At 38.3% G+C, this 26,721-nt stretch overlaps 1 protein-coding gene across 2 annotated transcripts in view; it reads left to right on the forward strand.

Annotated features, from left to right (window-relative positions):
- The window catches only part of KCNJ4 (potassium inwardly rectifying channel subfamily J member 4), a 46,367-nt gene extending 35,732 nt beyond the window's left edge, over positions 1-10,635 (forward strand). The window contains exons 2-3 of one of the 2 annotated variants that reach the window (XM_087968312.1): positions 3,767-3,935; positions 8,193-10,635. In XM_087968312.1, coding sequence (XP_087824438.1) covers positions 3,898-3,935; positions 8,193-9,528 — 1,374 coding nt within the window. In that variant the 5' untranslated portion in view covers positions 3,767-3,897 and the 3' untranslated portion in view covers positions 9,529-10,635. The remainder of the gene's footprint in view (positions 1-3,766; positions 3,936-8,192) is intronic. The other variant, XM_026693237.2, reaches the window with a different exon arrangement.
- Positions 10,636-26,721: the final 16,086 nt, after the last annotated feature.

Consider the following 26,721-nt stretch of genomic DNA (forward strand, 5'->3'; position numbering starts at 1 on the left):
AATGTTCAGGCTACATTATCCCATAATATTGAATTCTCATGAGAACTAGTTTGGATTTAAGTCTGCAGATATATATCACCCACATATAATTTGCAGCCTTTGGTGCAGTAAATATAACTGACTTATATTTAAAAAGGAACCAAATCCAGAAATAAAGAAAATCTATAATCTCATCAACTCCATCCAATAATGACTTTCTCAGTCTCCCTCCTTCTCTTGACTTCTTCATTCCTTCTACATTGACTTTTAGATTCAATCTTAATTTTCATTACTTTCATTAAACATTCATTCCTTGCAACATATTATTATTTTTCTACCATAGGCATGTATTAAAGTGTCTTCATCCATCTCCCCATTAAACATTCCATTAAATAATCAAATTCATCTACTTGATACAATATCCTATCATTCCTATATAACTTGAAACAGTTTAATTCATTTTCCAAAACTATTTTGGTTTTTAATTTTCAAATCTGTAAATCCTTGCTGCATCATACAGTTTCTCTATATTCACTGCAAACCATTCAGATTTATGTCACTTTTATTTTTATGTCAGCTTTCATTTCAATTTTTTTTAAAAAAAATCTGGAGGCATCTTCTTCAAACATCATCACCCACTTTCAAAACAATTTTTAAACATTTCCATTAAAATCATTCTGTACTTTTTCTGCATTTTTAAAATCAAAACTATTCCTTGCTCTTTTTGATTATATTCTTTGCAAATCTTTTTTTTTTTTTTGCTTTATAATATCATACAGTATTTTCCCTCATCCTCATTTTTGAAAATAGTTATTCTTTTATATGACAGTTTCTCAACCGTAGGCTCTTTCATTTCTTCCTTTCACATCTTTTACATACATCTCATTAAGGTAGTTTCACATATTGTTCTGGCATTCTGTAAAATAATTCTTTTCATTTTATTCCAAGCCCTATTGGTAACTTAATTTCTTAGATTCACTTTACATGCATTCTGTTGGAAGATTAATGTAATCTAATGTCTGTCTGTCTGTCTGTCTGTCTGTCTGTCTATCTATCTATCTATCTATCTATCTATCTATCTATCTATCTATCTATCTATCTATTCATTTATTCATGCATACAAGTTCCTTACTACTACTTACCGCAGTTGTCCTACTTTTATTTCTTCCATTTTTTTTTATTCAGAGATCCACATTGACTCTATCAAAAATGATCCGTCTCACATTCAGAATCCTTTATCACTATTGTATTATTTACCAGTCTCTCCCTCTTTCCACATAATCAAATCAATCCTGTTCATTTTTTTTTCTGTTTCCACGTAGACATATGAATAGCTTTATGTTCATACCAACTATTATAAGCAGATGCTATTGGAATAGCCACTATTCACCAATAGTCGCCAACAATCTCTAAAAGGCCAATTCATTTTCTGAACTCACACCTCACTTCCATCTATCCATTCATATCACCTAGCAGAATATATTTCTCCCCGTCCCCTGACTACATTCATTCAAAATATTGCAAAATTTCCCCCTAAAACTCATTATTGGTTCTTCCAGTATCACTCTCACTGGATTATACCATGCAACTATTATCAGTTTATATGTATTCACACGTATCCTCAACCTAAGTAACCACAAGAACCTAAATGACAACAATTCATACTTCCTGATACACATTTCAGCTCTTTCATTCATAATTAAACCATTGCCTAAACTTCTCTGAATGAATTTATACAGTATACACACGGTCAGATTATTTTCATTCATTTTTTTTATTAATTTATGATCTTTACTTCGCATACATTCCAAATCAGTCTTTTATGTTTCATAGTCATCACCAGATGATGCCATAGATACTGATGTTTGAGGTCAACCAGCATTTCACATAACAAGATAAAGTATATTGTAATACATTGCTGGAAAGTAAAATCACAACATTCTGCCTTACTTATTTCAGCCATGTCATGTGACCAAACTCCGTGGAAAAGGCAGTTATGCTTGGAATGGTCAGGTGTAAAAGGAGACGAGGCCACCAAAGGGCATGGTGGCTGGACATCATCAAAGCTGACAGCAGCCAGACTATAAAACAACTGAAATGTGGAAATAGCTGGTCCATAGAATCACTAAGAACTGGACATGATTGAATGGATAGCATCATTGTCTATTTACCAACATATTTATGACACTTTCTCTGGTAACGGAAAGGACTGTATGAGTTGTTAAGGTTCATTTTGGCAAGTTTGCATAAAATACAATTAAAAACTTTGTTTCACCCCACATTTACACACACTTTGTTATGTAAGCTAGAATCCTAATCTAGAGCCACTTTCCAAGCCAACTTAATGTTACCCTCATCCCATTAATTAGGAGAAATTTGCAACACTCATTCGAAACACTGTCCCCAACCATTCAAAAAATGTAATTTGCATTGTGAAGCAGTTGAGACTAAGCTAATTTTTAAAGTCTCAACTGATTTAAATGCCTAAAAGTCTAGTCTTAGATCAGGGAAGCACAAGATGTAACAAACGCTGAAGCCAAAAAGTCTAGATCTGATATGCTTAGATATGAGACTGTTGGGGAAAAAATGGCTTTCAAGATGTGAGGTGGATCTGAGTTTTCCTGCCCTACTTGTTTACTCCCATACTATTTATTTTGCCACCACTGTCTTAGTTATTTATCACCATGGATTCTTAGTCTCCCTGTCCTTTCCCCTTCATTCCTACATGATATTCATTGCATTAAAGAAAAGCCTGGAAGCAGGAAGATTATTATGGTTGCTTGCAAGTCCGCCAGACTGGATTTGGCATTTTGTTCATCTATACCACCGGTGTCAAACTCGTGGTGTCACATTGCTGTCATATAATGTGTCATGACTTTTTTTCCCCTTCGTGGAACTGGGGCAGGTGTGGCCTGCATGTGTGATGTGTGATACATCTGGCCCATAGGCTGCCAGTTTGACACTCCTGGTCTATAAAGTGCTTCCCATGATCCTGGGATAAGCAGAAGTTGTTATTCAATATTAAAGATACCATTGCAGGATGTAAGCTGCTCCAAGTAAAGCTTCCTTTTGTAATTGACTGGTGGTGATTTTGTCAATGTCAATGATATTCTCTTTAGCTAGAAATTTATGTTGTCCAGATAAGCAGGCACTACAATAGTTCCCACCTTCTTCAACAGTCTATTCAGTGTGGTTTTGATTGGCAATGTTCCTACATACCAATGTGAGGGGGGAGGACAGACACACAACTCACACACATACACATCCCATAGCAATAGCTATTACACAGTATAGAGGTGCTCACTTGCAGTGCTTCTCTTATTGCCTATTGCTACGTTCATTTCATTAAACAGTTCTTTGAACCCACCTCTGCCCTTGTGCTTCCAGAATTGGCTCTGAAGTCCAACCCAGGAGGGCCTCTGCATGATAAACTCAATGGCTGTGTTGCCACTGGTTTTATATGTGGAAATGGGGGCGGTGGCTTGTCTTCCAGTGTCCACTCATTGGCATCACATATTGTTTGAGCTAAGTCATCACATTAAATCTATAACATGGATTGTTTGGGTGATGCATGTTATGTAACTCTGCAAATGTGTTTTGTTTATCCAGGTTTGGGGTTTAACAAGTTGTAGGAACATAGCTTATGTATTCCTTCCTGAATTCTGTGCTAGAGGAAAGATGAAAAATGAATAAATAGAGAGAACAATACAAATGGGATTTTATTGATTAGGGCTTTTTTTTTTTAGTTGCTGTGATTTTTCTTCTGAATTTTTTGCTTCTAATCTAGGTATCTATTCCCTCATGAAAGGAACCGAAGCTTTTACAGCCCCGGGACACCATTTGTGTGTGTCCAGTGTGTGATACTCCCAATCATACACAACATCGGAAGCTGTTCAGCTTTATAATACGAAGTACCTCATGATAAAACGAGTCATGGGCAGCATCCGAGTAAACAGGTGAGTAACATCTACCATCCAATTTTTACTGCTCTGTAGCCATCTTATTTTTCTGTGGGCTGTATGTATGTGGTCCTACTGTCCAATTAGGTATTTAAAATGTCTACAAGTAATTGCTGAGGGACAATCATGGAATTCACAATATAGGTTCTAGCTGTATGAATTGTATGCCAGGGAATCTTGTATTTAGGACTTAAATCCAAAGTACCATTTCTCTCTCAGTCTTTGTCTCTCTCTGGAACACACACACACACACTCACACTCATTTTGTTGTTATTTTAAATAACCTCCAGGAAGGCTAATAATATTAATATAAGATAATATGCAAAATTGTAATTAAAATATTGATGCAAAACAATAAAAAATAAGTAGTCCCCAGACCTCATCCTTGACAACATCACATTAAAAAGCAAAGATTTGTCTAAATAAAAATGCTTTTGTCACTCAGTAGAATGGAAACTAAGATAAAGCTGATCAGGTGGTGAGAGGTTGTGGGAAGGTGGGGGATGAGATATTTGAAGGTTCAGGGTTGTTGTCAAGCCTCAGCTGGTAATACAAATCTCCAGTTATAGTTATTTAATTAAGATAGAGTGTCTTTGAAACACTTTTTTCCATAAAATCTGACCAGGTTTGCCTCTTGTGGGATGAACACTCAAGTGCCACATCTCCTGCTTTCCTACATCCTCTCATAGTAGGTTGCCTTTGGTAGGGAACTCCAGAACTTTGAATAGCTGTATGAATATTTGTTACTTAAATTACTTTTAATATTCGACTAACCAAATGGTAATAAAATCAATTTTAGGAAATGATTCTACAAAGCATTCATGGAAAGGTTGCATTTGCTCAATAGGCTTAATGATGTTATATAACTAATCCATTTTCTTAGTTTGCTTATACATATAAGCCATAAAAACCTAATGATAATTCATGTTTTGCAAATGCCACTGCTACATCATTAGCCTGACCCAGTGATGTATCTTATATAACCCAAAGCCAGTAAATTTGCGGAGGTTTAGGGCAAATTGAGCTTGGTTTGCATTTTAATAATCCCATTGTTTCATGAGAATTCTCTCCAATCATTATAAGGTATATATCTGAATTAGGTTTACCTATAACATACTGACCATTCTGTGCTGGATTCTCTCTACCTCAGTATCTGGATGTAAACAATTCCTTTTGCTAGTAGAGTTTTCATTGGAGTGGTACACATTGTGCATATATTCTTATTATTTGTTATAGCTGTTCTACTCAAAAAAAAATGAGTCCTCAATAGATCTGTCTTCTATGAATTGATCCAATCTCCTTTTTCATATATCCAAGTTAGTGATCATTACCGTGTCCTATGTAATTAATTTTGCATAAGTTTCATTGTAAAGATGCAGTTTATTACACGCTGCACAGTGTAAAGATCACTTTCTTTTGTTTACTCTAAATCTCCTTTCAATTAATTTCATCAGATGACCCCATTCCAGGTATTTTGAAAATGAGAGAAAGCCTTTATTCTGTCCACTTTCTCTACACCTTCCATAATTCCATACATCTCAATTATGTCCCCCATTTTGTTAAACTTTTTCTAAGCTCAACAGTCCGAAACTTTAAACTTTTTCTCAGAAGGAAGATCTTTCAGTTCTTCAGTTTCAACATTAATAGAACAGGACAGAACAGAACAGAACAAAATAGAATTCTTTATTGACCAAGTGTGATTGGACTCACAAGGAATTTGTGGTCATGAAAATTTATGGTCATGAAAATGCTCAATAGAGATAATTACATACCTGTTTGAATAGATGTGACTTCCTATAGCTGAATCTAGAAAGCAAGAACCAAAGTACAGATGGAGAGTCAAACAACACGGGATGGCAGGGAAAGCAGGACTGATGGAGATACCCAACCACCTTCTCCACTTTTGCGAAAAGCACCGCCCACCATGCTAGAGCTCCCATGGAAGCGTATCCAGATCAAGTTCATCTAGAAATGAATCTTGTTTCAACCTTGCAGGATTTATGTCTCAGCAAAAATAGTCTGTTAATCTGCTATCATGAGACATAGCATTGAAATAAGACAGTAAGATCAAGGGCTCACGTCTCACTAAGCTCTCGTTTATATAAATATTATAATGAATAAATAGAGGTTGCAATAGACTGTCAAAATCAAACAGATCATAGAATTATCACAGTAATGCATTACATCAGGGGTCCCCAAACGTGGCAACTTTAAGACTTGTGGACTCAACTCCCAGAATTCTCCAGCCAGCACTAGCTTGAGAATTCTGGGAGTTGAAGTCCACAAGCCTTAAAGTTGCCAAGTTTGGGAATCTCTGCACTACATGAACAATTGAAACTTGCTGATATTTCAGTCTGGCTTTGTCCCTAGCCTGCCCTAACCCAAGCCAAGAAGCACTGTTTTAAATGTATGGCATTATATATTTGATCCGAGGAAAGAATAATTCTATAACAACATGATATAAGCCCTTCTGCTTGGAATTTCAGTCAAGTTTGCAAAGTGTTCTGCTGAAACAAACAGAAAACAAAACAAATTAGAAATATTTTGATCTTAAGACATTTGGCATTACAAAAAGAAAAGTGTTGGCAATTAATCTCTTATAGGTCGTCTCTGTGTCTCTTCTCTGTTTCTGTCTTTCTGCCACAGACAGACTTTAAGATATCATTGATAGATATTTGCTATGACTGCATCTTATGTTCAAATGATGTCAGGCAGAACTTCTATGATGAAACCACCCAGCAGCTCTTCTCAACTAGGAAAAATGAATATAGAGAGAGTGGAAAATTTTGAAGAAAGAGATAAAAGCTAGTCACAGCTCTTGAGGAGAGGGAGTTTCTTTTAGGATATCTGGCAACTCGTTGTCTCTTGATCTCTAATTACACCTTAGGTTTTAGATATGGGCTGCTGGGAAACATACTTGTTGCTGTAGCAACAGAATTGTCTAGAACTCTGGAAGTGTATAAACATTGTCACAGATGCACGATTAGATCAACAAATGCAAACTGAACAGAAAATAGAAACTTCCAGCCTTATGCAATTCTGAGATAAAATGTTACAAAATCATATTCATATGGCTTCATCTATCCCAACTTTCTGTCCTCAGAGGTGTTGGAATATAATTCAACTATAGCCACTGTGGCAATTATAATCTTGGTTGGGTACAATAGGAATTATAGTCTAGTACACCTGAAATCTGCTATAGTAGGTCCTGCTAATTAAATCTTGAAAGAAACCGATTTTTTTTGTTGGAGAATGGTATATTCATACCAATCCCAGAAATCAAATGTCTTGAACAGTTAAGTGGACATCTTAATACAGCATTATTCTTCATTGCTTCAAGCAAAGACTTTTGATTCAGACAATGTGGAGATTATTGTTTTAAACTCTTGTAATTAAACATACTGGAACACTGCAGAGAGAATAACTCATATGTCTTAAAGTCTTATATGGGGGTGAGTCCTAAAACTCCTATTTTTAAGATTATTTTAATGGCTTTTTTCTTTCTCTGATACCAAATATAATATCTGCAGTAATTTTTTAAAGATAACCATCAAAAACTGCACAGAATAGAACATTATTTTAATTGCAGGTATTCTGCACTTGGAGTGATTCACCCTTCTGAATTGTTTGCACAGTACTCATGAATGCCAGTGCTATATGATTTTCTTAGTAATGCTGAATCTACAGTGTGCATGCCACGTCTGTAAAGGGTCATATATATAGAACATCTGGGGTGGTTGAAAAAAAAAAAAGAGATACAGGAAGTCCTCGACTTACGACCATAACTGGGCCTACAATTTCTGTTGCTAAGCGAGACATTCATTAAAAGAATTTTGCCTCATTTTACAACCTTTCTTGACAGAAATGTTAAGTGAATCACTGCATTTGTTAAGCTAGTAACATGGCTGTTAACGGAATCTGGCTCCCCCATTGACTTTGCTTGACAGAAAGTTGCAAAAGCTGATCGCGTGGCTCCAGGATGCTACAACCATCATAAATATGAACCGATTACCAAGAATCTGAATTTTGATAAAGTGACCTTGGGGATGCTCCAATGGTCATCAGTGTGAAAATTGGCCATAAATAATTATTTCAGTGCCATTGTAACTTCAATCCATTATTAAATGAACTGTTGTAAGTTAAGGAGTTCATCTGTACTAGATTTGGGTGTATGAGCACTTAAAATGAACTTTTGAGAAATCACAACTTGTCTTCCTCCTACCTTTAACTATCCCTTTTTCCCCTGTTCATAAGGTACAGCATTGTTTCCACTGAAGAGGATGGGCACAAAGTCTCCTCCCTTGGCAGCCTTAATGAGCACAGTCATAATGGGAAAGGTCATGCCCCTCGACGGAAACGACGTAACCGCTTTGTCAAAAAGAACGGCCAGTGCAATGTCTACTTTGCTAACCTAAGCAACAAATCTCAACGTTACATGGCTGACATCTTCACTACTTGCGTGGACACTCGTTGGCGCTACATGCTCATGATCTTTTCAGCGGCCTTCTTGGTCTCATGGCTATTCTTTGGTTTGTTGTTTTGGATCATTGCCTTCTTCCATGGTGACTTAGATGTCCCTGGTGCAGGAAGTGGTTCTGTTGCTACAAAATTCTGCATCAAACATGTCAACGGGTTCTTGGGAGCTTTCCTCTTCTCAGTGGAGACCCAGACAACAATTGGTTATGGTTTTAGATATGTGACTGAGGAATGCCCACTAGCTATCATGGTGGTTGTGGTGCAATCCATTGTAGGCTGTGTTATTGATTCTTTCATGATTGGCACCATCATGGCAAAAATGGCACGCCCCAAGAAAAGGGCCCAAACCCTACTCTTCAGCCACCATGCTGTCATCTCTCTGCGGGATGGCAAACTTTGCCTCATGTGGCGGGTGGGGAATCTAAGGAGGAGCCATATTGTGGAAGCTCATGTTCGAGCCCAGCTTATAAAACCCTATATGACAGCAGAAGGTGAGTATCTTCCATTAGACCAGAGAGATCTGAATGTGGGCTATGACATCGGCCTTGATCGTATCTTCTTAGTGTCTCCCATTATTATTGTTCATGAGATCGATGAAGAAAGCCCCCTGTATGGGATGGGCAAGGAAGAACTGGAGAGAGAAGACTTTGAGATTGTTGTTATCCTTGAGGGTATGGTGGAAGCAACAGCCATGACCACTCAGGCTCGTAGCTCCTACTTGGCTAGTGAGATTCTTTGGGGCCATCGTTTTGAGCCCGTTGTCTTTGAGGAGAAGAAACATTATAAGGTGGACTATTCACGTTTCCACAAGACTTATGAGGTGGCTGGAACCCCTTACTGTTCTGCTCGGGAATTGCAGGAGAGTAAAATTACCATCCTGCCTTCACCTCCTCCACCTCCTAGTGCCTTCTGCTATGAGAATGAATTGGCTCTTGTTAGTCAGGATGAAGATGAGGAGGATGACTTGGATGTTGGAGTAGATTTGGGAGGAGATCCAAAGGATGATGCAGGAGTCATACCAATGATGGAGTTTGGGAGCCATATGGATCTGGATCGATTGCAAGTCTCCATTCCTCTGGATGCACTCTCATACCGTAGGGAATCAGCCATCTGAACTGCCATCTTGTTTTTCATCCCACTTATATTCCCTAAATGTTTCCTTATTCTAGCATAAGCTTTTGGTTGGAAAATCCCTACTATACTTCTACCAACTATTGAATATATATAGACTTGACACTTGCCTGGTGTTGGACAATCCAAGCTTCCTGCCATGCAGTTATCAATTGGTTTTAAATATCCTGAATTTAGAACAGAACCAAGGTCATTTCTCCTCTTTTCACATTTCTCTTTTCTGTGGCTTAAAACTGTGACAAAGCAGCAACAGATGTGACACACTAAAATAAGATGGGACATGTTTTGCTAAGCTGCCAGCAGTAGCAGAGAGACCAATAATGTTGCTGCAGGACAAGGAAGATGCAAATATTAGCAAGCTGAATGAAACTGGTGTTCCTCGGTGTCATAGAGAGATCTGGCAGTGGCATATAATTTGCATGTATATTATTTGTTGCATACAAAATTTTCAGGAGAAAATAGCTCTATCTTTCTCCATCTTCAAATATGTACAGTTAATCTCAATCTCATCCTGGTTCTTGGTATCCATGATGATTCCCTAAGTAAGTTAATACCAAGTGTTCTGATCCATTTAAATTTTATGTATTTTCCCATAGAAATGCAAACAGGGCAAATCAGAAATATTTGCAAGGAGAGATGTTACAAATTGGGTTAGAATTCAAATGACTTTTAACTGGTCCTTTCTAAGCAATGCAATCTATATGCCTACTTCATCTTCCAATGTTCTCCTCTGGAAAATTGATTTGGAACTGTTTATTTTTAAATAAAGTATACAATTTAATAAAATATAAAAGACTGGAAACAAAATGGGGAGGGGCTTTTACTGCATAATGCTTTATTACTATTTGCTTAATGATGGTGAGTTACCTTTCACCTACTAATTACCCTCCAGCTGCATTGAACTGCAAGTCCCGCCATTCTCAGTCAGCATGGCCGATGACCTAGAAAAAGAGGGAAAAGTTCAATAATTTATGTCTGGATTAGCATCTGCTTGATGGTTACATAATTCAACCTTAATTGAATAACCATGCATACAGTTGGAGGAAGCATCTGTGGCTTTTCAAGTGTTAATGAAGTATTACTTGCAATATTCTTTTAGCCTTGGATAGCTTGTGGCAGTTGGCTCTCAACATGACCTAGAAGGCTACAGGCTTCCTATTTCTATGATAAAGGTTGAAAACATGAAACAGTGTTGACTCTGGCAAACACAAATGTGAAGCACTGCAAGATTCAAACTCTAAACATTAATAACATAATATACATTGAACTGAGGTAAAATGAGGATAGGAAGAATTCATTTTACACATACCACACACAAATGAATTTTAAAAAGATAACAAGAATTAAATTAGCTTGGCAAGCTTAAGAAAGCAAAACAAATATTATGGATGTGTGTTTTTTAGAAACTGAATGAAGTGAAGAGTTGAGGTGAACAAGAATTTAGAGAAGGAGAAAATTAATAATGAATAAATAAAAATAGAATGTTATTCTAAAAGGGGCACTTTTGTAAATTTTAACTATCTTTTATCTAAGTGACTAATTAGATCACACAAAAAAGTAAGTTTGTCTTGAGCCAAGGTGTTTTCCTTGACAACCATACAAAAGCGGTTTGTCTTCTTCCAGAATGTTTTCTTGACTTCTCAGTCTGACCTACAGCCTTGGACCGGCCTAGTGATCTCTCACACAAATACTAATCAGATCCAATTCTGCATAACATTTTGAAATAAGATTAGCTAGGTCATCACCGAATTTTTTTCATTAATTAGGAAATAAACATGCACAGATGCACATTCAAAAATAATGGCTATGTTTTAAAATGTAACAATTTAAAAGAAATACAATATTCCTGGTCTGTGTGGGAAAGAATCAGACCAGTATGAATAGATGACCTTAAACTCTTGATATGTCTCCCAATTGATCTTTATGCTGAAACTGGCCTTGAAATGCTTTCATGCAGAAAATTGTTCTCTGACAGCCTTTTATGGAGAAAATAATAGTATTTACTCACACTCATCAAAGATCACTTGGCCATACTCTTTTGGTTACATGTTGCTGAAAATCTTCTGTGTTTATTACCCTAAAATTGCCCATTTTTAAATCAGATTTGGCTCTGTACTTTTAATAACACTACGTTGAATTAAAGTATTCCTTTAAAAAATTTAAAGATTCCAAAATACCAAATTTCCAAGCATTCAATACAACATGTTAAGTCCTCCTATCATAATATGTTCCATTTTTGTAATAATGAATGAAGATATTAGTGTCTTCAATGAGGTTAACTTAGAAGAGTTTAATATCTGAAAGAACTGCCGCCCATAATAAGATTTGAACATTGTCTGCCAAAACTGATTACTCCTGTTTGTACCTCTTTCCCCTTTTCCAAATCAGCACACTGTTACATTGCCATGCAGGATTTTCTTTTAGAATGCTAATTTGAAGTGTACAAACACTATTCTTTCTATTCTGAAATAAGAATTTGAAAGGAGGTTGTACAGTATGGATATGCAATAATCAGATTAACTCTGTTTGCTCAGATAATGCATTTTCCATGACATGGACCTGATCTTTGAGACAGGAATCTACTGGTAGTTATTACTGGAAACTTTGGCTTCCTTCAAAATACATCTATTCTTAAGGCATGCCATGTACATTTTCATTCAGGCTTTTAGAGCATTAAAAATCATATCCCTGTCTAGACAGACAAATTTCTTCTTTTCAGCTGCTGCAGGTTTTTGCTCATCTTTCTGAATATGCAACAGCAATCTAGCCATTTTGTCCAGAAAGCCTGCATTCCAGTTGTAATTTTTACTATCACTATCATTTCAAGAACTGAATAGCAGTGTATCATTGTTCAATTAAACTATTAAAAAGGTCTCACTTTGAACACAGTCAGACTTCTTCATACTTCATATTTTATTCTCTTCATCAAATGTTTGTGTAGTTCAGGGGTGTCAAACTCATGGTGTCATGGCGGTGTTACGTGATGTATCGCTAAACTGGGTGTGGGGGTGATCAGTGCGTGATGCATCTGGAATGTGCACCAGGAGTTTGACAGTGTAGTTGGTAATATATATTAGGAGGATGACACGTTTCTCTCTCTCTCCTCCCCCCTCTCTCTCTCACACACACGTGTGTGTGCATGCCCACATAAAAATGTACACACACACATATAAACATAGAGGTACAGTTCTTTCAATGAAAGTTTAAAACTATTTAAATTTTGTTTTCTTTTTCTTTTTTCTTCAAAAATAATTCCTCAAAAAGATGTGAATCAATATATTTAGCTCAAATTTCTAACCTTTTAGAAATGCACAAGTTCCTTTCTATTGCAAACAAAAAAGCACATACTTTTCTACAGAAGTAGGAAACTTCTGCAAAATATCATTATCAATTACATATCCTGTACTAAAATTTCAAGAATCAAGCTGAAAACTGGGAATAGTAATCATATGTTACTATTTCCTGAACTGCACCCCAAAAAATGTGATACAATTCATGAGTTTAGTCTGGGATGAATTGGGAAGGAACCATTAGTGCCTGCTCTGAATACAAAGATTAAAAAGGTAGAAAGAAATGAACATTGAAGTTCACATCTGTTAAATGCTAATATTTTCAAATCTAAGAATTCTACATTTCTAAGATCCCAAAATCATTATTTCATAACAACTGGAATATCTGGAAAGGTTTGCTGAGGGGAGAATGAGGGGTAAGGAGCCCAACTACTGACATTGAAACCAAGCATTTCCTGAAGCAAACGTCCTCACAAATGTCTCCTTTTACTTTTTGTGCTGAACAGGTTTGAAAAATGTATGAAAAGGAAATAAAACAATAGATTGATGAGTAAAGGTTGATGACTTCATCTGGATATCATGAAATTATTGCAATGAGATTGGAACTTGTATTAAGAATCCATTTGAACAAAACCAGAGCAAATTAACAATAACTATTCCGTCTTTAGGGGTTAGTTTGCCAACACAGACTGGAAGAGATGATGTTGCATCTTGAAAGCAATTTAAAGGTGTCTTACAAAGACTAAATGGGACATACTTGACTGTGAAGAGGTAACAGAAAACAGGTCCTGTTTCTGATAAATTATGACACTTAGAGAATATGATCCACAACAAAGATGGTATTCCTACAATCATCCAAATACTGTGAGACTACAATTTCCATCAACTTAAACTTGACTAATAGTCAGAGGTGATGGGAATTTTACTATAACAGCAATTGGAAGGCCAAAGGACTGGAGGATATAAATGCATCAGTTTATGATTCATCCACAATTGATTCAAATGGTAAGTAAATCCCAATGGCCATAGAACAAAGCCTCGTTTATTGACAGTTGATTTAATTCTGTGCCACCAGGCCCCCTGAACTGATTCCTACTCCTTCTTTTTCAATAGTATTTTTGTTGTCTACCTGAGATCCCTTTTTCAAATACTGGCAGTTGCACTGTTTCAAGGCATTGTACTGCAAACGAAGTAAAATAATGGATTGGGAAGCAAAGGATCTATAAGTGAATCAGAAGTTCAAGAACCATCTGAGAAAGGTGACAGATGGAGAAAGATGGGTCTCAGAAAAGAGAAAGATGGATCTCAGAAGAAGCACTAGATTGATTTGCCCTTGAATATCAGACAACATTCCTATCAACTGCAAATATTCTGAACTGAGATTGAAACCAGCTTTCCACATTTGGTTTCTTCCAGCTGGTAGTATGATTCCTATAATTCCTTCTTAATGGAAATTATGTTTCAGTCATCTAAAGGGTTCTGGGGTAGGAGAAGACTTGCTGGTCTACATTAATAATATTCCCAGATCAAAATGTCCAACTCCCAGAACTTGTCATCAAAACTGTAATATTTTCATATGACAAATGAAGAAAATATAAAATAAACAGAAAGACAAAAGGCCTCCTACGTACTGCCCAAATATTGGACTTTCCATTCCCTTTTTAGTAGCATAATGCATCACTATCATGCCCTCTAAAGCTCTTGAAAGCAAGAACAAATACTCCCCCCCCCGCAAATATGTAGCAATTAGCCTCAGCCCTGAGATAGGGGGAATGATTAAATTTATCTTGGCTGCTTGTGTTTCAAAATTCAGCTCATGCAAACAAAAAGAACATTATGGTACAAATGAACACATTGAATGAGGAAGGAATGAACAAGATACAAGAAGGTGGTATTTATGCTTAGTTAATTAAGAGCTTGAACTTGTAAATGCTTTCCTGCCCGGAAGCTTGTTGCTGTACATGAAGGTCTGCAACTTCCTTCCTCCAAGCTGCTCCTACAAACAGAGGTTGGTGGGAGCATCATGTAAGCCAAGGTTTCATTATGTTATTTAATAAGCCATAATTGCCTGGATTTGCATAACATGATGAGCATGGTATTCTAATCTCAGTGAATAGACTTGGCCCACATGCTAAACCAAAACCAAACGAGCCACATAATCACTTAGCATAATGTAAAACAGGCTAAGTCACTGCTCACTGCCAGAGTTCGATCCTGACTGGCTCAAGGTTAACTCACCCTTTCATCCTTCCGAGGTGGGTAAAATGAGGACGCAGATTCTTGTGGGCAATATGCTGACTCGGTAAACCACTTAGGAGAGGGCTGTAATGCACTATGAAGTGGTATATAAATCCAAGTGCTATTGCTGTTGCTGTGGCTTGAAAATGTAGAAAAGGGCCAGTCTGAGAAAGAAGTATTTTACTTCCAAACTGTACTCTGTTAACCATTGCATGACTCAGAAATGAAGAGAGGTGATTGTCAATTGCTAGCATTCTTTGATACTTCCCCAACCTTGTCCCTCTACCGTATAACATAATTCCCTGATCTGAACAAGTGACAGTAATAGATACCAGAAGAATGACCTAATTTAATTACATTGCTCTCTTACTCCGGTTGGTTGTGTGAAGAAGCTATGTAATTAGGTAGCAGTCATAGAACTAATGAGAAAATTTAGCGAGGTGACACAGCAGATGGTATCTTGGTCAATGTTTCCAGGTCTTGGAACAGAATCTATGAAGCTGATAAAGAAGCCTATGCTAAAATGTATGAAATCGATTGCTGAAGCTTCAGTATTGCTGTGCACTGCTAGGTTGGAAGAACTATAATATATTCTGTAAATGAAATTCTAGATTTGGTTTTATCAAAATTTTGATCAGAAGAATTTATAGGTTCTCACATTGCATTACCATAACATGATTAGTTTGGTTCTGGCTTAGTCTGATGTGTGAGTTTAGCTATCTTATATAACAATGCAATGTATTGCTTTAATTTACTGATTGTGGTTTATTAAAAAATATAGTTAAGCATAAGGGTGGTATGGTATGCATACCTCATCAATGTCTTCATAGTCATTAAGAGAGGTTATGTTTTTGCTGATAGGATATGAGAAAATACCCTGAATTAGATATGTTGCAATATGAAAAAATTCGATATGTAAAACCTCTAAAACCTGGATTTTAATTTCTTCAGTGATTCTCACACCTGCCTAAAACTATTGCTCTAGAGAAAACCTGTTGCTTTAAACACCTAGACTACTGCATCCGGTTCTAGAGTGTATTTCTGGAAAAATGGAAGTATGTATAGAAAAGCAAACTGGAGCATGTCTGGAAAACTGGAGCATGTCTAGAAAAGCAACAATGATAATGTGGAGCCTGGAAGCCAAAAAAATGATGAATAGTTGGAAATATTGGGGACTTTTTGCCTGGAGAAGAAAAGACTAAGAGAGATCCAGTGACTTCAAGTATCTGAAGATTTGTAATGTATAAAATGTGGGATCATTAAAAAACAAAAAGCAAAAAGCAATAGGTTTAGATTACTATTTCAATTGGATTTAGAAAGAATTTCCTTAAGGTAAGTGTTGTGTCCGGCGCAAGGAATGAGACTCGGAGCCAGTGACTTAGTTCAGCTCGTTTATTGGTTCCCGAGATCGGCTCGGCTCTGTAAGAAAAACGGCGGCTTTTATTCTTTGGCCGCGGCGCGGCCAATGGCACCGCTTTGAATCTCCCGCGATTAGTTTCCACCAATCGCGGGAGATTAGCGGCGAGCCAATCAGTGCGGCTCGCTCGACCAATCAGCTCACCATGCGTCTTGGCCAATCGCTGTGCGGTTTTACAAGAATGGTAATGACCGTACAGAACAGTAAGAGCTGTTTGTGAATGGAAAAGAAATTGGATGGCTTTTGGGGATGCTCTTGTAACAGTAGATTCCTGTACTGGATAAATAGTTTATTTCCAGGATTCCTTTCTAACTCTTAGACTATATGATTCTATGAAACCAAAGAAGGGAAACTTTTGAATGAAAAGATACTGAATTATTGAAAGACACATGTTCATAAATACGTGCATCAAATACAGACATGCATGAAACAATACTATTAGCAATATAAAAACCCTGGATTTTAAGCAGAGTCATTAAAAGTGGCAAAACACTAACTTGATTCCCTCAGGTTATCTTACAGATGATAATTTTTTTATTACTACTACTGCTGCTCCTACTAACTGTTGGAAGTCTGAATGATTTGTCAGGATAGAAATTTAATTGATAATAACTCTGAGAAACCCCAGACTTTTTCTTCCCACTCAACCATACTGCTTGATCAGCTGATAATTCTGGAAAGTTGACAAGACTCAAATGTTGAACATTTGGAGGCCAGAAGTTACCCACTTATCAACTAAGCCAAGATACAGTCCACACTCAGCAGGCAGCAAGTGATGCCCAAAGCTAACCAGAATAGAAATTCGACCACAAACTGATGGGAAACAGAATCATTTCCTCGTAATTTTTGTGGAAGCCAAACAATGTTATGTATCACTGGAAAAGGTTAGTAGAAAAAGTTTGAAAGCAAAACAGCAACAAATAAACTTCCTTTTTAAAAAAATGTTTTCCAATATTGGAAATTTATTCTGCATAGTTGCACAATACTATGATATCCGTCCTTTTTACTGTAGACCTTGGAAACAAAATGATATATTGATTTTTTTTTAAAGTGTGGGGGTTGTTTGAAATTTGTTGCCTCCCCTCTAGATTAAATGGATTAATGATGTGACTCAGTATAAGGCTGATGGTAGGCGTCAGTACAGTTTTACCACCCACCAAAATTCCCACTCAGGTCAAATGCTTACAATAATAGCATAATGAGATGTAATTTTTTCCTTCAACTGGAGAAAGCTTCACTGTCTTCTAGTCACTTAGCAAAAATGTAAAACAAATCAAAAAGTGTTTCATTATAAGGATTTTGTCCCTGAAACTGGTCTTGTTGATCATCCCAAGAATACCATCTAGTGAACAAAAACTAAACTGCAGAATCCTGCACGTTCTTCAGCGGAATTTCTTTCTTTCATAGAAATAAATTTTTACTTTAAATGTGTCTTCAGGGGAGCATGGCTCAACTGGGAATTAAGAGAGAAATATATTTTATTGTATTTTAACAGAAAAGTTCTGAGAGAATAGATGAACTGCAACTAATGAATAAAGCTGAGATCGACATTCCCAAATCAGTGCAGACTGAAAAGAGAGACAAACACTGAAGCAGATGTAAAATAACTGAGCGTGTGCAGAACTGAACAGAAATATATATTTTTTGGGAAACAAAATCACACCACTAAATAAACATTCCTTCCTTTCCAATTCTCCTGTACTAATTCCCATTCTCCCTGTGTTTTTCTGCCAATCTTTCTCTAAACTAAAATGCTGAGAACAAAACAACTCTTCTTCTGCTCCACCTCCACAAATCACCCCCCTCCTCATTTTCACTGGAAAGGGGCCAGCAGCTCTGATTTACTTAAACATCTCCCAGCCAGACAGCCATTCAGCCCCCTTAATTCACTATGTGCCTCCAAGCTAGCTCTCACAAGCTTAACTGCAAATATAAAGTTCAATATTAAAAATAATTAAAGCTGCAGAAGCAGTATTTAATAACTTTTATTTCTTTATATCACTATCAAAGTCTCTATAACAGCAAGGGAAAGGAAGAAAGTTAGCAGAAAATATTATCCGAGGTTTGCATATATTCTTCTCTGCATGCCTGCCTGCCTAAATGCTAAAAATGAAAACAATGTCAGCAAGAGCAGATCATCTAATCACACACCTGGGAGACAATCTATGTTGCAAAAGAGGCTGTGGGCATTCGTTTTTATGTGCTAAGCAAAATCTAAACAAACTCTTTCAATAGGCTGGAAAACCGGAGCCTTTGGGCAGGTCAATCCACTGAAAACAGGTCCCACAGAAAAACCAGGCCCACAGTAAAATCTCGGGCTGTTGCTTTTGTTCTGGTTGAGTAGCAGCCTCCTTGCAGCCAAGCAAAAAAGGGGCTGATGGCACTACTACGGATGCTTCCTCAACTCAAACCAATGCAGTCATGGCTGACTGTAGCTGTGATATGCCTCCCTGACATGGCTATTTGTTCTGTGATTTCTCAATATCTCACAGTACAGGAAGCAATAGCACTAGCACTTAGACTTATATACTGCTTCACAGGGCTTTACAGCTGTAAACCTAAGGGATTTACAGAGTCAGTATATTGCCCCCAACAATCTGGGTCCTCATTTTTACCGACCTTGGAAGGATGTGTAGGAAGTTAGCACCCACCCCTCTCCTAGAAAAATGAAATATCCTAGGAAACATTAAAAAAGCAGAATATTTCCCCTAAAAGGGACGTAGAAACTCAGAGAGGCAGAAGCTCACCCCGCACCTTTGCTAATGGGCGGGCCATTAAGTCCTGGGCCAGAGTATTCTACATAACAAAGGCTTCTACCCTTCTCACCACCTGGCCTGGGAAGATTGCATCAGCCAGGACTCAGGTGAGGCCATGTGGTCCAGACAAAGCCTACAAAGTTAGCTAAGACCCCCGCCCCTGGGAGTCTGACAGCCAATGGATACATTTCTTACAAAGGAACAGGAAACATTAAAGTGGGGCCCAACAGACGGTATATAACTAAGGGTCTCTCAGCATCTTCGCCCTTCTTTTCCTTCACCCAACATCTTGAAGCATGTGATCGTCTTTTTCACTTAGGAGCACCAAGCCATGCGGTCCTGTCCACCATTAAACTATCTTTCCAAACAGCCTCCATGTTTCCAGTGTCTTTTTCCCCACTTGGAACTGAACCCAGAAGGATAATTCTTCCAGCAGATGGAAGACGGAGTCAACCTTGAGCCAGTCAGGATCGAACCCCTGGCAGTGGGGCTGATGAGTTCCTGGTGCAAGCCATACAGCATAGTGATAAGGAGGGCTTTTCAGGGCTTCTTATGGCATCTTCATTTGCCATTTCACAGGGAATGACAGTTTCAGGAAACTGATAGGCAGATAGTTTTCTTATTTCACAGTTTGGGTTTAAACAGGGGTCCTCAACCACCGGGCCGCGGACCGGTACCGGGCCGTGGAGCACTCTCTACCGGGCCGCAAAGAATTTTTTTTTTTAAATGGCGGCTTTCTTCACCTTCGGTGAATGCTGCTGGGATCGGGGATCAAGGACACAAATGAAAGAAGGGGAGGGAGGAAGCAACCGAAGCCTGTCCTTCTCTCTGGGTCAGCTCTCTCAGTCGCTCTCTCGCTCCTCCACCAGCACAGGAAGAAACTGCTTCAAAGAAGCGGGGGCTTTTCCTGTCGCCGCAGCTTCCCCGAAGCGCCCGTTTCTCCCCCACCCCCACCCCGTCCGCGGTTCAACCCAGTGCTCCGTTCTGCCTGCCTGCCTGCCTTCGTTAATGGTTGAATCGGAACAGCTTCGGCTGAGTAAAAGAGGCGAATAGTTATTATTCTCAGCCGAAGCTGCTCCCAAACAACCAGAAACTAAGGCAGGCAGGCAGGCAGGCAGAACGGGACACTGTGGATTGAAGCGCGCGGGGTGGGAGTGGGTGTGGGGGTGAAACGGGCGCTTCGGAATAGCTGCGGCGACAGGAAAAGCCCCCCCCCCCGCTTCTTTGAAGCAGTTTCTTCCTTGGATGGTGGAGCAGCGAGAGAGCGAAGCCTCCTTTTCTTCTCCCCCCCCCCCCCCGGTCCTTGCAAAAATTTTCTGCTTGAAACCGGTCCCTGGTACAAAAAAGGTTGGGGACCACTGGGTTTAAAGATTATTCCTACTGCATGCAAACACTGCTTAATATAATCTTCATTATTTGAAAATACATTGGGCTTTTTATTTAGTTTTGCATTTTGCATTTTAACTTTGTTCTGAATAAAATTAAAAGATATACCCAAAAAAAGGAAGTTCATTGGGTTTAAGCTAAAGGAAGAGCACCCCCACAACTGCTTCATCCCAGTTATTTATTCCTTGCTTTGTCCTTTAGGGACTGGGAAATAGAAATCATTCTAGCAGGGGTGCAAAACTAAATAAAATTTCCACAAAGTGTGCTATGTGTCACACCTGTGAACAAATCAAGTTTCTTTTTTTCCAATTTCTGAAATGTTAACAAGCAAAAGAGAAATTTTAATACGGGTGATTTCTGAAGTTGCTAAATCTTACTGTGCAGGATTTCATATTTCCTCCCATGCTGAATTCCCAGTAGGGATAGAAACTTTTTGTATTCAGTGCTGTCAAGAACAATAAACAATGGAATAAATTCTACTTAAACAGATATTCATTCATCATTATAAGACAATAGAAGCTCAATGATCCAAAGTGAATCCCATTTTTTCCTATGCTAGTTGGGCTACAAATGCTTTATGAACTCTTCTGAACCCAGGAATTATCATTTTTGACACTCCAGAAGCACTTTGAAGCAATACCCAATCACTTACTTTTCTACCGACCTCAAATTACAGAAGAAAAAAGGTTATGGACAAAGGGAAAAGCCCTCCCATAAATTCTGCGCAGCTCCAGTGCTTCAAGTGAAACAACTCTCTTTGCAAGGATTTTACTTAAACTTTGGCAATGTTAGCAATAATTTAACTCCGCTCTTCGACACAACCAGGCATACAGGCAAGTCAGTTATGAATTGTCTCAAAGACCCAAAGGGGAAGGCTTCTAAAAATTATTTTATTTTAAACAATTTCCTTGTGACTCTACTACAAAAAAAATACCCCTTGCACCCTTGACTAATCAGTGTCCTATAGCTTCCTATTGCTAAAACCAAGAGAAGCTCTCTGCTCAGGAACAGTTTGCATAACAGTTAATGGGTAGATCTATTCTAATGGACTGAAGCCCTGCTGAAAAGCTATGTTCCCTTACTCTCTCTTCATGCTCTATTTAAAAATCCACAAAATCCACAGAAATATTACTACTATCTCATCTTCCCATGGATCTTTTCTTAACTATCCTCACTGCAACTTGTTTCATAACAGCCTGTGCTGACATCTTTGGGTCCACATGGGGGCAGAGAGCTGCTGGAATCTTTTCTGCTTAGTGGCTGCCACTGCCTGCCTGACTATGAGAAACAACAAACAAGCCATCTTGAAGCATTGCACAACCTTACTTGTCCATGCATAACATGCATCTGTGCTACAGCTGATGACTATTCAAGAAATCCACACTCTCACTCAGATACGTATTGCAGAAATAGATTTCCCTGCTCATTCAATGTGTGCTGTATATTTCCTAATACAGAGAACATTAAAATAACAGTCTCATGAAAAAATTTAAACACAAAGTTGTGTACACCAGTTGTGGCTAATGGTTGCAAAATATGATTTAATTCATGTGTGCCACTTGTCCCCTTCGCTAAGTAATGTTATTCCATAAGAAGAATAGCTACACCTTGGTAAATAAAATGTGCAATAAAACATCAAATCCACAAAATGGTTTCACAATTTAAAGTTTACTTGGTAACCACTGGAGATACAAAATTTCATATTGTAAGTGCACAAAATTGTATACAGGTTGTCCTCAACTTACAACCATTAGTTTAGTGACTGTTTTGAAATTACAATAGCGCTAAAAATGATCTACAATTGGTCTTTGCATTTATGACCATTGCAGCATCCTCACACTCACATGATCAAAATTAGAGCCTTTGGCAACCAATATGTGTTGGTTGCAACATACCGGGGGTCATGTAATAGACATTTACAACGTATCCAGATAGTTTCCAGCAAATAAATGGGGGAAGCCAGATTTGCTTAAACACTGCATGATTCACTTAACTGCCATAATTGCCTAAAACATATGAAGAATGGTTGCAGAAATTGGGTGGGTATGTCTAATTTAATGAAAAGAAGGACTAGGGGTGACATGATAGCAGTGTTCCAATATCTAAGGGGCTGCCGCAAAGAAGAGCGGGTCAAATTAATCTCTTGAAATCAGAACAAGAAAAAATGACTGGAAACCAAACAACGAGAGAATAAACCTAACCAACACTGGAGGTTTTAAAGAAGAGATTAGATAACTATTTGTCCGAAATGATGTAGGGTTTTCTGCTTGATCAGGGGGTTGGAATAGAAGGTCTCCAAGATCCCTTCCAATTCTGTTATTTTGTTATAATTCACTTAACAACTGTGGCAAGAAAGATCATAAAATTGGGCATGACTGACTTAACCACCTTGATAGCAACAGAAATTCTGATTCTAACTGTAATCATAAGTCAAGGACTACCTGTACAGGTTAATGGGCTGAGGGAAAAGGGACAAAATAATCAGTCCTATTTTAAAAGATAACATCTCCTTCATGTTGAATTCAGCTCCTGGCAACTACACAAATACATTCATGCTATTTTCTTGAGAACAATATGGAAGCAGTTTCTCATTGCCTTCATTTGGGATCTACAGCCTATGTCCAGATAAATGCCTAATAATACTTTTAAATGTAATGACAAAGCTCTCTCCCTTCTTTGCAAACCTATGGCAAGCTAGGAAAATTTTCTCCAGATTAAGAAATAATGTCAGCTTATTTGTAAGAAAATATGTAAGGAAATTTCTTATTTGTAAAAAAAAATAGGTTAAACAATTAAACAACACATAACAGTATTTCAGTTACATAATTATAACCTTACTGATTACTCAGCAAAATATTAATGCTTCTTCGTTAATTTGTTTATAATAAAACAAGTAAGAAATATTTATCATGTTTCTAACACATCACAAATTCCGTATATGGCAAAAAGACATAACATGATGATTACTAAGACTAGAATGTTTTCCCTAATAGCTGATTCTTCCTATTAGTATTTAGTTCCATTCTTCTTGGTTTTAATCAACAGATTAAAATCCATCTTTAAGGGAAAGAAAGAAGCATATATTTTTCTGGGAATCTATAATAGTCAACTATTCCTGCATTTCTCAAAAATGTTACATGGATTTGACATATATGTATTTAATTCTGCTTTAATTGCTCATTTTATTTGTTAACCACCTTAATCGTTTGGCTGCATGGAAAGGCAACAAATGCAGTGCACTCAATAAATAAACGGTAACACCAAGATTGGCAAATATACAAAAATATACAGGAAGAAAAACCTATGGGATGCTCCAAAATAGCCTAAGGACTCAGAATGCAGTCTGTACTGACCATAGAGTGATTACTGCCATCGAAAAGGGAAAGGAAAATGTAGGGAAGGGAAATGTAAGACATTCCCTTCAGAAGGACTTGGCTAAGTAAAGGACACTGTAACACTTCATTAAAGATTCCATGAGTTAAAAGGAAACATTTTGGTGATACTGATACCTCCAGAGTAAACAGATTTTGTTTTTAATGTTCTTCAGCTTAATAAAAACTGTCTGGGGATTTCCCCATGGTAGATATATGTGCACTAAAGCCAAACAAATGCCTGAAATATTTTGTTGCCTTGTAGCAAAAAGATCTGCATGCTGGGCTAATTGATATTTCTGTTTGGTGTTCATATACGGCTTGATTCTAACTCAGCTAATTAATCATCTTTGCCCATGGAAGGCAAAAAAGAAAGAAAAGGTGAACGGCAGATAGCCACAATCTGGAAGGCTTAAAGTACTGAGGATTTAATTATTTTATAGGTTTATTATTTATTTTATAGATTTATTATTTATTTATATTTATTTATATTTATTATTAATTTTTTCCCCTGCCCATACATCACCAAAGGGGACAATTCAGAAGAAGAGGTTCCTACTTCAACTGCACCTATCAACTTACATGTTTTGGCCAAGTCATTCAATATTTCTTTACACAAGGATCAGTTTTAACACAGATGTTGGATGGAATATAATACCACCACCAGATTATTCTGAAATTATGGCATTTTGCTAAATAAATACGGTATATTCTAATATATTTACCCCATCGGCTTGAGCAAATCCTTGGGAAAACCCCAGACATTCTCGCTGATATGGAACACTAAGAATGTAAGCCTTCCTCTACTTGCAATTGATATCCCTGGCAATTCTCATTTTCTCCCTTGGCCACACAATATTGTCCTCATTCCACCCACAGCCCATAAATTAAGCAGTCTTAACATGCTTCTTTGTAAACAGGCACCAAAGGGTCTTCTGCTTCTTAAGCTAACCTTATCCTATCATAGCTTCACATTTTTAAAACCTGTAGCTACAGTGTTTTATATCTTGGTATAAAGAACAGATGTGTTTTGGGTGTGACCAGAGGTGTGTTTGAGGAATGTCAGAAGGCACAGATACACTTCTTCTCTTTACATTCTAGCCAGCCTATGTCACAGCTATTTCTTTAACAGGATTTGTTCTCTCCATTAATACTTCCTTTTTCAAGTTCCTTTCATATCCTCACCCACCACTCTCTATTTTTGCAGACACTTCTGTCCAGATGGGGTAGATTTCATTCTCTGCATGCTTATGGAGGTTATGACTAGAAGGGACTATATAACCGGGACAACTGTGTTTGGAAAGAAGTTAACTACATATTAACTCCTTTTCCTGGCTTTGTATGATATAGTAACTAGGCTATGGTTTCGCTGAGTGGATCTGTATATATGGTTTCTGTTATGAACTAATAAAAACTATTTAATAAATACTTGTCAACAGTACGAGAAAAGCAGGCTCGTAATCCTGCACCTTTGATTGGCCCATGGATAGCGAGCTGGGATTGGTCCTTACGGAGCAGCCTGATTGGCTATTAGCTGAACATCTCTCATTGGGTACAATTTAAACGTTTGAACGCAAATCATTGGTTAACGGGTCAGCAGCCAGCTCTATAAAAGAGCTGCTGCTGCCCAGGGTTTTTGCTCTGTTCTTAATCGTTAATAAAGAGTTGAAGTTCACAAGTTCTCTGCCTCGTCTCCGTTCCTTGCGCCCATGCTCAGAACTTAACACTGGCGACGAGGATGGGATGCGGAGACAACAGAGCTGACTGAACACTACAGAGCACCAAACAGAGCACGTGGCTGAAGGCGCACCAACAACAGCAATATGGCCAGCGGTGCTATACCACCCGCTCCATTTGACTGTTTCTGGAGACCAATAACTTAAAGGACGCTACGACCGGCAAGAAGCGAGCAATATTCCTGACCCATTGCAGGCCTGCCGTATTGAAGATGGCGAAATCACTTGCAAAACCGGTTGAGGTGAAAACGATGGATTGGGACACCCTCGCGCCCCTTCTACGGGCCCACTATGCACCCGCAGTGCCAACACTTGTCCGTAGGCACGAGTTTTACCAGAGGGACCAACGGAAAAGGGAAAGTCTTGCAGACTTCATCGCTGACCTCCGGAACTTGGGTGGCCTCTGTGGGTTTTCAAACCTCGAAGAAGCCTTGAGAGACCGCATAGTTCTGGGATTAGATGACCACACAGTGCAGAGCAAGATCATGGCCAAAGGGGACATCGATCTTGCCGATGCCATCGCAGACGCTACCGCCGCAGAAGCAACCAGGAAGTCGGCCGCTCGAATGCGCTGCACCAACGCACCACTCCGTCAACTCACGAATGATACCTCGCCTCGCCCCGAGAGGCACTCAACAACAGCGCACCATGAGGACCTGGAATCCCCATCAGAAAGTGATGAGGAAGAGGTCAACCGACTCCGGTCCGAACGAGACCAACAAAACCAACGATTCCCGCGACAATGCGCGGGTTGTGGGGCAACCCACCCACGATCCAATTGCAAATTCCTCGACGCGCTCTGCCGTTCCTGTGGAAAAAGAGGCCACATCGCAAAGGTTTGTAGAAGCAAGCGAGGGTCCAGCCCAAAGCGCAGGGAGAATAACTGCAGCCAGTCTTCAGGATATCCTCATGCGAATCGAAATCGCCAGAACCACCAATGGAACAACCACTCCTACAGAAATAAAGCACCTGCCACTTCAAC

The sequence above is a fragment of the Notechis scutatus genome, chromosome 6 (genome assembly GCF_049901735.1).
Source record: "Notechis scutatus isolate UNSWTSFEM ecotype Mainland chromosome 6, rNotScu1.2, whole genome shotgun sequence".
Classification (NCBI taxonomy): Eukaryota; Metazoa; Chordata; class Lepidosauria; order Squamata; family Elapidae; genus Notechis; species Notechis scutatus.